The following is a 14,664-nucleotide window of genomic DNA, read 5'->3' as shown; positions in this document are numbered from 1 at the left end:
TCAAATGAGGCTGGAAGATCCATCAACTGGGAAGTTAGTCTCTGTGTGTGCCAGGGAGGAGCTGACATTCTACTGCACTTAGGAGCAGAAGCAGCCTTATGAGCAAGGCCCTTAGGGAGCAGGATCAGAGGGTCTCCACGTTCTATGACATATTGTCTGAGGCCTCAAAAGACAGTCGCCTCAGAATGTGTTCCCTTCCACTAAAGACCCTCGAGTTCTGGAGAGAGCTGTGGGGATGTTAATACACAGATGGGCATTCACTACATCTTCCTTGACTAAATTATCGATTGAATTTAGGATTAAAATTCTCTGATATCCAGAGATTTTTGAGGACATGGTTCTGGTGGTTTTCTATAATCTATTATATCATTAGGCCTTCTCAAGAACCAGTTTCTTTTATTATCAGTAAGTTATTCTTTTTTTCATTAGTATAAGTGATTTCCTGGGCTGTCTTGTTGAAAAATGTTGAGTGATATTCAGACTTGACCTGCATCTGAATCACCTGGAGGACATGTTGAAATAGTTTGCTCCCTCCCCCAGAGTTTCTGATTTAGAGGGTCTGGAGAGGGACCCAAGAATTTTCATTTCTGAAACTTCCCAGATGACACTAGACTGTTGATCTGATAAAGGATAAAGCTAAAAGAAAAATAAAACCTGTCAATCTGTAAGTTGTTCACCAGCTTTTTCCCCTTACGTGTCACACCTTCGGGAGGCTGAGGATCCGTTCATTCCTGCCGTGGGCAGGCCCTGGTGCGTGTCGCGTTGGGTGCCCAGCCAGGCCCTGTGTAGCCCCGGCAGAGCCCGTGCCTTAAACTGTTCTCCACCCTTGAACAGCACAGGCTGGAAATGCTCGGGTCCACTTAGATAGTGTTTCAGTAAATACAGTCTCTGTGTTTTCATTTTATGAATTGTGAGGGTAAGTTTTTCCAGAAACCTTATGCAGGACTATAGCCTGGTAGACAGTCTCAGTAGCTCTGAAGAAGCTGCCCCAGAGATGCTGGCTAAGCACACAAAGAGCAGACATCCCAAGTTCATGCTTTTAGTGCTTTCCTTTGTAAGGGAAGATGCAGGAATCTGGGTCCGTTAAACCCCTCCTGGAATAGACATCTAACATCTGAGGGGCCTCTGGTCCTGGTCTCCATCCTGAACCCCTCTCGGTGCCCGTTGGGCAGCACAGCAGTGTCTGGGACCTGACCCTCTAGTCCAGGCCGGGGAGGGGTGAGCTCAGCGGGGAGAACGTGTGTTCAGTTGGAGAAGCCTGCCTGTGGGGTGGAAGGAACTGGGGTTTGAGTCCCGATTCTGTCCACATGCCTTGGTTTCCTGCCCTTGTCCAAGTCGCTGGTCAGTTCCTTTGTTTTCGAGCAGAGATAGCAGTACATGGATTTTCACCCGTGGGGGCTCAGCAGCCCCTGCCCCTCTGCTTACAGGGGTCATCTGTTGGGACCTTCTGTGTGGTGGTGAAGAAGCCACACGCCGGGGGTCCGCTTCCCCGCAGCCTGTCTCCTTCTCTTGGGTCCATGACTCCCCTCAGGCCGCCTTCTGTCCCTCCAGCCCATGCCTGCTGCAGCCTGAGTCGTCTTCCAGGCGGACCGTGGCCTTTCTGGGTTAGCCCGTGGGTTTCTTCCCATGGCCTCAGGGCGGAGACCCTCGCCAGTCACTGTACCTCCTCGCGGCCGCCTCCAGGTCACGCCCTCTGCTTCCTGCCCTTGGGGGCCCGCTCCTCTGTGGCACTGTCACTTGGAGGCACACTCCCCGAGGCAGACAGCCGGCCCTGCTTGTTCCCACTCATGGCTTCAGCACCCATCCTGATGGCCAGGGCGTGGTGCCCCCAAAGTCCACGTGGAATGCGTGGTTTGGACGTTTGGGTGCATGGGAGGGGCGGAAGGCAGGAAGGGTCTTAGCAGCTGCCCCTTGCTGCCTCCTCTCAGTCCCCAAAGAAACCTCCGTCATGGAGCAGAGCTCAGCCAGAGGCCCCGGGTCTCCCCTCCGTGAACAGCCCCTGGTGCCCCTGCCTCAGCGCGCGTGTGGCTCCTCGGCCTTCAGTGCCCTTTTGGGGAGACCCTCACAGCTCGTGTCGTGTCCTGCTTGCTCGACCTTCGCTCCCTCGCTTTTCCGAAACAGCAACGTTGATCTCCGTGTGGGCACCCGGAAGCAGACTTGGGGCAGCGCAGGTGAGCGGGGGTGGCTCACAGTCTCCCCACGGGGTTCTTCCCCCAACCTGGCCCGGACGGAGGCCAGCAATGACTGACCCGGCGGTCCCTCACCTGCGTATCTAGCCCGTCCCCCCCGTTCTGTCCCTGCTGGCAGTGAATAGCAGGTCTCAAACACTGCCACTGCTAGTCTTCAGGGAATCCCAAGTTTACCGCTTCCACTTGGTTTCAAGGACTTGTTGGGTTTTTTGTGTTAAACTCTTACGTGTAAGCAGGTGAAACTCAGGGTAAATGCTTGCACTGTCTGTGCACTTTGAGGGGGAGTGGACCTCTCAGCCGTGCCATTAGGACGGGAGCAGAGTCTAACATAGGTTTTAACTGGGTAGTAGCATTGTAGACAACTTTTATTTTCTTTATGTTTTCTGTGTTTCTGTATTTTTACAATGCATGACTTTGTATAGTCAGAAAAATGTTTTTCAGCATTTTAGTATTTAGTGTGTTTGAAATAATTGAAATAATAGAATATTCATCACTTTCCTTAGGTCTGGGGTTGGCACACTCTTCTGGAGGGTCAGGTAGGGTATGTTTTAGGCTTCAGGGGCAAGAAAGTGTCCGGTGCAGCTGTTCCATCCTGCACTTAAAGTGCGAAGGGGCAGTACACACATGAACAAGAGTTTTCGGTGTGATCCAGGAAAATTTTATTCAGGGGCACTGAAGTGGGAACTTCATGCGGGTTTCTCCTGTTGTGAAATATCATTTATCTTTTGCTATTTTCAACCATTTAAAAATGTGAAAATTATTCCTAGTCTGTGGGTTGTGCAAGAACAGACAGTGAGCAGAATTCCACCCAAGTTTGCCCAGTTTGCAGAACCGTGCAGAATGATTATTTTCCCGAAAAGTATGTTTCTAAGAAGTAATAGCTGGCCCTGTGACTCTCTTTGAATAATATCTCTACCTTAATAATTTGTGCCATAGTTTTTTGTTTTTGCCAATTATCTTCATTTTCCTTCTTCCAAGAGAATATAGTTTAATAAATAATGAAAAGTGTATGGGGGGGTAGGGGAGGAACACTTCAGCCAATTCAGAAACGCAAGCGACTTTTGCTGGGTTCTTTTACTTCTGATGGTGGGAAATACGCAGCTGAGAATATTAAATGACATTGTGAGAAGCATAAGGAAAACGGGAAAAACTTCCTTTTTTGTCATTTAATTCTGATACCATTTGGTTAGCGATATTTTTTTCCATAGTAAGCACAGGACAGGTAGTTCCAGCTGTCCTCGTGCTTCCAGACGTGCTGCGGAGAATTGCGCCTGTGGCCCTGGCGGCCCAGGGCTGGCCTTCTGTGGGCGCGGGGAGCAGGCCTGCTGTCTCCCCCACTCTGCTGCCATTCATTGGGACTTAGGTAATGAGTGAGAGGTTTTCTCTTTCCTTGATTTTAGTAATTTAAACGTCCATATAAAATGTAGAAATGTAACGCTGAAACTATTTTAGGGATTTCTGTTTGTTTAATGGTTCTAGGGATACGCTTCCCAAAGCCTGGGGCCCATAGGCGCCCTGCTGACCCCAGTGCAGACTCCCAGGCAGCTCAGCTAGCAAAGCAGAATGCTGCATGCAGAACCCAGGAAAATGTATTTTTTTTAAATCTCCGCATTTGGTTCTTTTGCACACTGAAGTGTGACAATCACTGGTCTAAGGAAATAACAGAGAGCAGACTGACAGACAGTAAGTCGGCGGTGTTTGGTGTTTCTGCAGAAGCTCGTGCAAAGAATAATGGCAAACGGGCTTTTGTTTTAACAGGGGGAACGCCTAGCTTGAAGCTACTGTGGCTAAGCCAGGAGCCAGGAGTGCAGGCCCGGCGCTTGGACACACTCCTGGCCTGTTTCGACCTGTCTTCCTCGAGGGAAGAGCTGCAGGACGTTGGGAGCCCCTTTGAGGCCCTGTGCTGCCTCTTGATCTACCTCTTCGTGCAGGTAACCCCGCCCTGGTTGTCACTGCCTCGTCCCCAGCCCCAGCCCTTGCCTCTCTCGGGGTGCCGTGCCCTGGGTGTGGCCCAGCGTCTATTCCATAGACACCAGGCCTTTGGAGCACACGATTCCAGTGAGGGGTCTGCTGGTGCACATTCGAGAAGCCCTTTCTGCTGCCGGATGCAGAGGTGGGCTCTGCACCCAAGGAGGAGAGGTCCGAGGCATCAGGGAGCTGTGGGAGCCCTGTCTCACGAGGCTCACGTGTGCCAAGCTTTTTGGATGGGGGTGTTCTCGTGTCCCTGTCTGGCTGGTTGTTGCTGGCGGTGGCTTTCTTGTCATGGTGAGAAGGTCCAGCACTGCAGCCTGGCTGACCTGGCGGGAGTGCCAGCTTTTCCTCGGTAGCCCTGTGCTTCTGGACTGATGACTTCAGCTTTCCTAGGTCACAGGCCTTCATTCATCTGGCAAATGTTTACTGAGCACTTGGCTTCGTTTTCCAGTCTGAGAAGGGGGTTACCTCCCTGAGGTACTGGGGATGCCTGTGTAGAAAGCACAAAGTGGAAGCCCGCCACTGCGGTTGTCACCGTCAACCCTCACCTGCTGACCGAGGGCCGCGGCCACACACAGGGGTGTGGCACCACGTCCTCATTCATACATCTGAGTGGTTTGCGTGTGATGCTTACAAAGACCACTGAAAAGACTCCCCTTCTGCTAGTGTCCACATAAATGACGATACTGGCGCGTCTCAGCTGAGGAAAGGCTTACGTCCCTTCCACCTCCACTGCCCTCCCCTGGGTCTACTGTCCTTTGCTAGCAGATGTCTATCTCTTGTTTCATCTTTTCTGGCCGCACTCTCAGCATACGGAGGCTCCCAGGCCAGGGGTCCAATCAGAGCTGTAGCTGCCGGCCTACACCACAGCCACAGCCATGCAGGATCTGAGCCGCGTCTGTGACCTACACCACAGCTCACGGCAACACCGGATCCTTAACCCACTGAGCAAGGCCAGGGATCAAGCCCGCAACCTCATGGTTCCTAGTTGGATTCGTTAACCACTGCGCCACGATGGGAGTGCCCCAGGTGTCTGTTTCTCTAGCCATCTGACCTTCTCGTAAATTCTCCTGACCCCAGCATCTTGTCCCCTCTCATCTCTGAATGTGATGGGTCTTCTCTTGCTTTAGCATAACCATTAAGTTTTTGTTTGCTTGGAATAGAAAATTATATTTCTGTTTTTCAGACCTGAATTCACCCTGAATTATTGATTGCCATTGAGAAACCCTTGCAGTAGAATCACGTTTCAAGGGACTCGTGTATGGATTTTGTCCTTTCTCCCAGTCCTCTGCCATGTTACAGCTAGTTCTGCGTTTTGCCTCTTGTACAAACGCACTGTGGTTAAATACTCCTCAGACATGTTACTGCTTTCTCGTTGGTCTCCATGCTCCAGTTTAATTTTTAGTTTTGTCTTGAGTAGAACTTTCCTTTATTTGCACCAGCCTCAGCAAAGTATAAATTAATAAAGGATGGGAGGCTTATTTAATATTTAACAGTAAAAATACATTTCCTTAGTCTTACTTATTAAATATGCGTGTGACATCAGTTAATACTTTCTGTCCGTTGTTCATTAATCTGTAGGTGGCTGAGGTTGAGCCTCAGTGGGCACTGGGAAGTGGCAGACAACCAAAAGCTGAATGTTCTCATCAAGAAAAAGAAGTGTTTTTCTTCTCAGTACTGTGTGTGATGCCGGGAGTTAGCATTCCTGGGACTGCATTTTGCATTGCTTTTCCAGCAGGAGAGAGGGTTCTTGAGCCTGTTCACAGTCGCTCAGTCCAGCACTGCTTCCTTGTCCGCTGTGCAAATGACTGTCAGCCACACTCCCAACAGAAAAGACCCCAAAACAGAACAATTGCTTTACTTCACACACATTTGTATAAACCTGAAGCAAGACAAGCATCAAGAGGAAAATTTCTCCTTTTGCCTTCTTTCTGCTAGTAATTACCGTTTAAATCAAAATCTGCTTCATATAGGTCAGCATGAGATGGACTCAAGGTTGGTTTGACTTTAAAGGATGCGTTCAGTTTGAAACTTTTTAGACCAGAAAACAGCAAATGGACACATCAGTGTTGTCCTCTTGGTTAAAAGTTATTGTGTTGTTATTTACAGGGCTAACTATTCTCTCAGGACTAAGAAGGCTAAAAAGGTAAAATGTTAAAAATACTGTGCTTTTATATAATTAAGCCTGAAATAGATGTTGGATGTGCAGTATGGGATGAATGCACACGTTCAGTGCCCTAAACCTGCAGGGGAGCAAAACCCTCTCATTTAATGCCGCCTTCAAGTTAAAAGAACAGCACTTGCTAGTAGAGGCTTATCTGAGAACGTTTTCTGGAAGGATGAGTTTGCATCATAGAAAATGTACATGTCTTTCATAATCTGCAGTAGAGCAAGTACTTTATAATAATCACATCTATTCTGTGAAACCCTAACTAAAAAAATCGGTGTTACTGAGAGTCTTGCCTTTGATGTTTTAGATTTGTTAACTACAAAGATGGTGGCAGAGCATGAAATAAGTTTACTGAAAAAATATGACCTGACATAATTACTCTTTTTTCAAAAGTCGGTCTTTTAAAATAGTCCCCTTTGGAATTCCCTGGTGGCCTAGTGGTTAAGGATCCAGCATTGTCTCTGCTGTGGCACATGTTTGATCCCTGGCCTGGAAACTTCTACATGCCATGAACACGCCCCCCCCCCCCCAAAAAAATCAGATTCCTTTAAAAGTTGCTAATGGCAAGAAGTAGCACCAAGTATATGCAAAAAACCTGTCTAAACAGAGCGAGACGAGGGTTTATGAACTTCAAATATACTGTGCTTGGTCTTTCTTCTTGGTTGTGAGGGCTGCACTTCTATAGCTGTCTTGTTTTTCCTGGAGTCATTTACACAGAGGAGCGACTGCTTCGGAGTAAACATGGGCTCGGATGGTGACAGGACCAGCATGGATGAGCTTGGATCCGCAGCACTCTGCGTCCCCCCACCCCAGGAAGGGTGCAGCAGCTGTGGTCAGGGAAGCTGGAGTCCCCAGTCAACAGTCTTCCTTTTAGGGTGGGAGCAGTTTTTATCAGGAATAAGCCTATTAGCCATTTTTACCTCTAGGAAGAATCGATATGGCTCACCGTAGGTTTGTTATTTTCCTGTTTTTTTTCCCTAAAATGTTTACTTGCCTTAGAATGCCTTCCCCCGCGACAGCAGTGGAATCATTTAGCAAGTGGTTGCCATCGCGCTTTTATCTCGCTGACAGCACTTGGGGACTGAGCCTCGCCATCCTGTGAGGAGTAGCAGAGGTGCTACCGTGGCCAGGGCTGGACTGGCACGGGCCTGGCGCTGTCTTTGCTCTCCGCCCCTTCCTCATTTCCATGGTCCGTCTCGTTCTCCAGGACTGTCTCTCCTTGCTTCTCGCTCACACTTTGGTTACCCTTTCTGCTTCCACAAAGGATGTGGGGGGGACTCGTATTTTGGGAATCCCAATTTCCTTTAAACTGGGATCCGAGGACACAAGTTGGCCTCTGGGGCTGGCGAGGGCGGGTGTTTATCCCAGCTCTGATTTTGTGGCTCAGGCTCGCTGTGAGTATTTTCATCTGCAAACCCGTGAACTCTCAGCCCTGGAAATTTTTGTCAAAGAATGCTCCAAGACTCAGACTTGACCGTAGCTCAGAATTCCTCCAGCTGTTTGGAGCATTCTGCCTTGCTAGTGAGTAACCACGCCCCTGGCCAGCTTGGCCCTGGGTGTCGCGGAGATTTTTACCCTGGGGACTGTGGACAGTGGGAGAAAAGACCCAGCTCACTGGTGTCTCTTCTGCCGTCCAGGGCCTGTGTGTGCGTGCCAGGGAGCACGTGTTGGTGTGCCTGTGTTTGGTCAGAGAGCTAGTCTTTCCGGGGCTGACGCTGGCTCTCTCTCCCTTGCAGGTGGACACCCTTTGCCTGGAGGATCTGCACGCCTTCATTGCCCAGGCCCTGTGCCTCCAAGGAAAGCCCACTGTTCAGCTTGTGGACCTGGAGGTACCAACTGTCCCTTCTGGGGCTAGCCCGCCCAGGCAGAGGGGCAGCACACTGGCCAGCCTTTTTGAAAACTGGGTTGACATTTCACGGAAAAGATGGGAAGGGCTCTTCAGACAGGACGTTTTCATGATGCGGTGCTGTGGTGCACCCAGAGCCCTGCTAGGGTGGTGAAAGCCGAAGGGTGGGCCTGGCTGGATCACAGCGTGGCCTCCCTCCAGTCTGGGGAGGCTGCAGTGCCTAAGCCTGTCTCCATGGGCTTGTAACCTGACTAGAACAGCTTATTTGCTCCTTTGTAAGCCTTACTAACTTTAGGAAAAGGTAGCTGTGCATTTTCCTGGTTGTTGGTAGTTTGGCCCGTGCCCGTGCTGTCCTGCGTGCTCTGTCTGTGGGCCCGGTCCCCCAGGACACAGTGTCCCCGCCAGCGGGCCCTCCCTTGTGTCATCTGCCAGCGCCTGGCCGGCCAGTTGTGCGGGAAAGAACGCTTGACGGCGGAGATGACGCTTCATCCTGACGTCCACGTCCCGTGTTGTTTATTCAGACCCTGCCATTCATGAGTGTTTGCTCATTCCTTTAATTTCACAAAATGGCCCATTCACAGCTTAACGAGCAGCGCTTCTCTGTGGCCACGTGCCTTTGGAGCCGATAGTTATTTCCTATGGGAAACGGCAGGGCCCAGTCAGCTGTGATGGACACTTAAGACCTTCCTTGTAAACGTCTTTGGAAAATGATCATGAGTTTTATCCTTAGCTTTCAGCTAATTGATTAGTGTTTACTTGTCTTTCTAGTGAAAAAAAAAAAGAATAAATTTCATTTATAAACCACCTTTTCATCTGATCTCAGAATTCGAACACACTGAGTTTAATTCACATACTGCTTCTCACAGCAGTCCAGTTAAACAGTGACATTGTGTTTGCAGTTTTGTTACATCATTTTCAAAACAAATTATTTTCAAAAGTGAATTTTGTGGGCATTCCCGTTGTGGCTCAGTGGAAATGAACCCAACTAGTATCCACAAGGATGTGGGTTTGATCCCCGACCCCCATCAGTGGGTTAAGGATCCGGTGTTGCCATGCGCTGTGTTGTGGGTCACAGAGGCAGCTCCAGTTTGACCCTTAGCCTGGGAACTTCCGTATGCAGCCCCGGTGTCCCTTTAAAAAGGAAAAGAGAAGTGAATCTTGAGTTCTTAATAGGTTAATACTAATTTTTTTACTGAGGTATAATTGACATACAACATTGTATTAGTTTCAGTTCAGTACTTGTGTATATTGAAAGTAATCACCACAATAAGTCTATTTAAGGTCCATCACCACACATAGTTAGGGCGTTTTTTTTTTCTTGTGAAGAGAACTTTTAAGATTGAATGTCTTAGCAACTTTCAAATACACAGCACAGAATTGCTATGTATATTACCTCATGACCGACTTCTTTTATAACCGGAAGTTTGTTCCTTTCTGACCCCTTGACCCGTTTGGCCCACCCCCACCTCTGCCTCTGGAGGCCCTCAGTCTGTGTTCCGTGTCTGTGAATTTTGTTTTTGTTTGTTTTAAGATTCCATTAGCAGTGATCCCGTGTGTCATCATTTGTCTCTGTCGGACTTGACTTAGCATCACACCCTCAATCCATGTTGTGGCAAAATAGCAAGATCTCATTCTTGTAATGACAGATGATGGTCCACTGAGTGTGTGTATCCCAGTTTCGTTATCCGTCCACCCATCAGTGGACACTTAGGTTGTTTTCAAGTCTTGGCTACTGTAATTAGTGCCTCAGTGAACATGGCATACAGATCTTCTCAAGATAGCGTTTTCATTTTTTTCAGATAAATACCCAGAAGTAGAATTACTGGGTCATACAGTAGTTCTGCTTTGAAGTTTTAAGAACCTCCGTACTGTTTTCCAAAGTGGCTGCACTAGCTGACATGCCCACCAGCGGTGTAGGAGGGTGCCCTTTTTTCTACACCCTCTCCAACAGTTCTTGTCTTGATGATGGCTGCTCTCACAGGTGTGAGGTGATCTTATTGTGGTTTTGATCCGCATTTCCCTGATGATTAGTGGTACTAAGCATCTTTTCATGTGCCTGTTGGCCATCTGTATGTGTTCTTGGAAAAATGTCTCTTTAGATCTTCTGCCACGTTTTAAGTCAGATTGTTTGGCTTTTTGCTTAAGTTGTATGAGTTATTTACATATTTTGAATACTAATCCCTTGTCATATATATGATTTGCAAATAATGTCATTCAGTAGGTTGCCTTTTCATTTTGTTGGTGATTTCCTTTGCTGTGCAGAAGCTTTTTTTTCCCCCCCCTTTTTGTTGAGGTATAGTAGATGTACAGTATTTTATGAGTTACAGGTAAACAACAGTGATTCACAATTTTTAAAGCTTCCATTCCATTTATAGTTTTTATAGTTGTTACAAGACACTGATTTTATTCCCTGTGTTGTGCAATATATCCTTGTAGTTTATTTATTTTATACACCATAGCTTATATCTCTCAGTTTGCAGAAGCTTTTTTTTTTTTTTTGGTCTTTTTAGGGCTGCACCTGCGGTATGTGGAGGTTCCCAGGCTAGGGGTCGAATTGAAGCTACAACTGCCAGCCTACACCACAGCCACAGCAACATGGGATCTGAGCTGCGCCTGCGACCTACGTCACGGCAACGCTGGATCCGTAACCCACTGAGCGAGGACAGGGATCAAACCCACAACCTTATGGTTCCTAGTCAGATTCGTTAACCACTGAGCCACAATGGGAACTCCTGCAGAAGCATTGTAATTTGATGTTTTCTCACTTGCTTATTTTTGTTTTGCTGCCTGTGCTTTTGGTGTCACATCCAAAAGTCACTGCTAAGACTGATGTCTGGGAACGTAATACCTGTTTTCTTCTAAGAGGTTTATGGTTTCTGCTCTTAGGTTCAAGTCTTTAATCCACCCAAGTTGATTTTTGTGTGTGGTGTAGATAGTGGTCCAGGCTCATTCTTTTGCATGTTGCTGTCCAGTTTTCCCAACACCACTTACTGAAGAGACTATCCTTTCCCTGTGGTCTATTGTTGGCTCCTTTGTTGTAAATTCTTTGACCATTTCTGCTTGGATTTTTTTTTCTGGGCTCTGTTCTGCTCCACTGATCTGTATGTCTGTTTTTGTGCCAGTACTGTTTTCTTTACTGTAGCTTTGTAGTATGTTTTGAAATCAGGGCGTGTGATGCCTCCAGCTCCTTTCTCAAGACTGCTTTGGCTATTTGGGGTCTTTTGTGGTTCCATATGCATTTTAGGATTGTTTTTCCCATTTCTGTGAAACATGCTTTGGGTGTTTTGATTGGGATTGCATTGAATCTGCCGATTGCCTTGGGTAGTATGGTCATTGTAACAATAGTAAGTCTTCCAATCCATGAGCATGGTGTGTCTTTTCATCTGTTTGTGTTGTCCTCAGTCTCTTTCATCAGTGTCTTATGGTTTTGTTGTACAACCCTCCCCCATCCTTGGTTAAATTTATTCTTAGTTATCTCTTTTTTTTTGATGCAGTTGTAAATACGATTGTTTTCTTAATTTCTTTCTTTCGGTTTGTTATCACTGTATGGAAACACAGCAGATTTCTGTGTGTCGATTTTGTATCCTGCTACGTTATTGAACACAGTTATTAGTTCCAAAAGTTTTTTGTTGGAGTCTTTAGGGTTTTCTACATAAAATGTCATGTGGTCTGCAAATAGTGACAAATTCCTTCCCAATCTTGTAAGCTCTTTTTCTGCCTAATTGCTCTAAGACTTCTAGTACTACATTGAATAGAGGTGGAGAGAGTGGGCATCCTTGTCTTGTTCCTGACCTTAGAGAAAGCCTTTCAACCATTCTCTCTTGAGTGTAAATAGCTGTTTGCTGTTCCTTTGCAAAAACAGTTGTAAAGCGTGAGTTTCGAGTTACTAATAGATCAGTCCTACGTCTTAATACGAGTCTGCAGCCCCAGCCGCATGTCTTCCTTCTGGCCTCCTCTCCCGCCCACCTGCTCAGCACCCAGAGCCTGGGCCCTCACTGCTCTCCTCTTCCATCCCAGTGAAACCAAACAGCCAGGCAGAAGGAGAAAGGAACCCGGCTCCCTGCTGTCTCCTGCTGCGTTGTGCAGATGGGAAGCTGAGGTGTTTAGGGCAGCAGACTGAGTTGGTGGTTGGGGTCGTGCAGGTGAGGGTAGGTTCTGGTTCTGTCACTTGCTGCGTGACCTTGGACAGGTTCTCATGAAGGTACGGCAGAACCTAATGTGCCTCTTTCATATATCGAAGGGGACACCACCTTGCTTGCTGCCAGGTTGGGGCGCGTGGCCATGGGGGTGTTGTCAGCCTGGGATGCGTGATCCCCTCCGCCTGGTTACTGGCAGAGCTGAAGCGGAATCAGGCTCCTGGTGCCCAGCAGTCTTCTGCGTCTGCCCTTTCTTGTGGGAAAGGACTGCGGGAGCATCACGGTTGATTACAACTACCACCCATCCAGACGCGCTGGGCCCCTTCCCCTGGCGCTGGCGTTTCCAGCACAGAGGGGCCTGGGTAGCTGTCACTGGTCACTGGTTCTCTGAGTCCTGCGACTGGACGGCTTGTGCTCTCCCCACTTGATGCCAGAGCCACCGTGGGAAGTGTTTCAAGGAGGATGATGGCTTTTAACCACCTCCACTCTGGCCCTGGAGGCAGAGTGCCCTGGGTTGTCTGTTCCTGGCTCCCCACTTGTTGGAGGAGAGGCTGGTCCCTCCCCAGGTCTTCCTCTGTTCTGACTGCTAAGGAGCCCGTTAGCAGGAGCAGCGGCCACGCAGCTGCTGCGCCTGGCCTTCCTGCTCACTGAGGCTTGTGGCGAGTTTTTTGAATGCCCTCTTCGTTTTTTACCCAATATTATTTTTCCTGTCTAAAAACTAACATACAGCTTTTAAATGGTACCTGTATTTACATGTTTGTTAAAAATCCAGGTGATTAGTTTAGATGTGTGAAGATCATATCATTTATTTATTTATGTAATTTAACGGCTGCACCCAGGCACATGGACGTTCCCGGGCCAGGGATTGAATCCGAGCTTCAGCTGCGACCCGTGTAACCCATGGCGCTGGACAAGGGATCTAGCCTGCTTGTCTACAGTGACCCGAGCACTGCAGTCAGATTCCTAACCCACTGAGATGCAGCCGGATCTCCTCCCATATTTGAATATATACACACACGTTCACATACGGATGGGGAAGTCTGCTCTACAGGGAGTCAAGGACTGCAGGCTCCGCATGATGCAGAGAAGGCAGTGACCGGGGACCCTGGCCTCCTGAGAGCCGAGGGCCTGGTGGGGCCGGGCCGCCCCTGTCACTCAGGTTCCAGCTGTTGCTCTGTCCTCTCTGTCTGTGCTCGCTGGTCTTCCCGTCACGTCCTAGCCGTCCGTGTGTTCTGGAGGGTGTGGTCTGCACAGCTGCGTGAGAACACACGTGTCGGCGTCAGGAGAAAGACACGCGGGCAGCGCTGGGAGGGCGCCTCTGTCGGCTGCAGACTGAATACAGCGCCTGGAAGCAGCTCTGAGGGGGCAGGTGGGTTCTCAGACCCTTCGCCCCGTGATTTCAGACAAGGCTGCCTAGGCCGGAGGGATAACCAGGTACCGTGTCACCAGGTATGTGTTGCTCTGGACGCTCGCCCTGGGCCTCTCCTGTTCCTGCCCATCCAGGGGTGGGAGGAGCCCTGGGCCTCCAGGAATCCCGCCTCCTGACTGTCCTGCGAGCAGACCCTCCAGCTCGGTTCACCTGTGCCTGCCTAGGGTGTGAAAGGGGTGGACGTAGTTACCTTGTTCCCCACTACCCACCCAAAGCACAGTGTTTTGTTCGACTTGGGCAGGTGCCCAGAATACTGTATAAAGCTCATCTGTGAAACATGCTGTCACTGAGCCAAGCAGAGTGTGCCCCAGGCTGGCATCCACAGCCAGATCAAGTGCTCCCAGAGCCCCTGTGCTCCACCCCAGGGTGTACTGAGCTGCACATCTGCTCTCACTCTCTTTGGGGAAGAGCCAAGGGGCACTGTGGCTTTCTTTGCCCATCATTTATCTCTGCTGTATTGGGTCCCTGAAACCAACAAAGCCTTAAACCGTCACCCACCCCCTGCTTGGACTCTGGCCTCCTCGCAGGGGGAGGTTCCCAACCGCTGGCACCCAGGGCTCGCCTCCTCCGCCCCAGGGACTCAGGATCCCTGTCGGAGCCGCCTGAGGCTTGGCTCACAGAAGACGGCTACCACCTTTCCTGGCACTGCTCTGGCTCCTTGGAAAGTTCCAGGTCGTTTTCCCTGAAGGAATTAAAAGGAGAAGCATTATGAGTTAGTGGAAAGGAAATTCTGTTCTAAAATTTAAGCCAAACCACACTGGAAGGGAGTCTGCGTACGCATTACGTTTTGCTGCCCTGGCGAGGGCTTAGCCCATTTACTGGACATGGGGCTCCGGGGCTTGTTGGCAGCTGGACCCTCTCGGCGCCTGTGGGGTGCCTGCTGGCCAGAGGGCCAGTGCCCAGCAAGCCTCAGCATTGAAGAC

General features: G+C 49.1%; 1 protein-coding gene across 10 annotated transcripts in view; it reads left to right on the top strand.

The window, feature by feature from the left end:
* Window positions 1-14,664, top strand: part of FAM120B (family with sequence similarity 120B) — a 65,798-nt gene that overhangs the window by 31,132 nt on the left and 20,002 nt on the right. For 5 of the 10 annotated variants that reach the window (XM_047769676.1, XM_047769679.1, XM_047769677.1 and 2 more), the window contains exons 5-6: window positions 3,948-4,120; window positions 8,067-8,159. In XM_047769676.1, the coding sequence (XP_047625632.1) occupies window positions 3,948-4,120; window positions 8,067-8,159 (266 nt within the window). The other 5 variants (XR_007133466.1, XM_047769684.1, XM_047769683.1 and 2 more) reach the window with 5 other exon arrangements.

The sequence above is a fragment of the Phacochoerus africanus genome, chromosome 2 (assembly GCF_016906955.1).
Source record: "Phacochoerus africanus isolate WHEZ1 chromosome 2, ROS_Pafr_v1, whole genome shotgun sequence".
NCBI lineage: Eukaryota > Metazoa > Chordata > Mammalia > Artiodactyla > Suidae > Phacochoerus > Phacochoerus africanus.
This window is presented reverse-complemented; position numbering and strand designations above follow the sequence as displayed.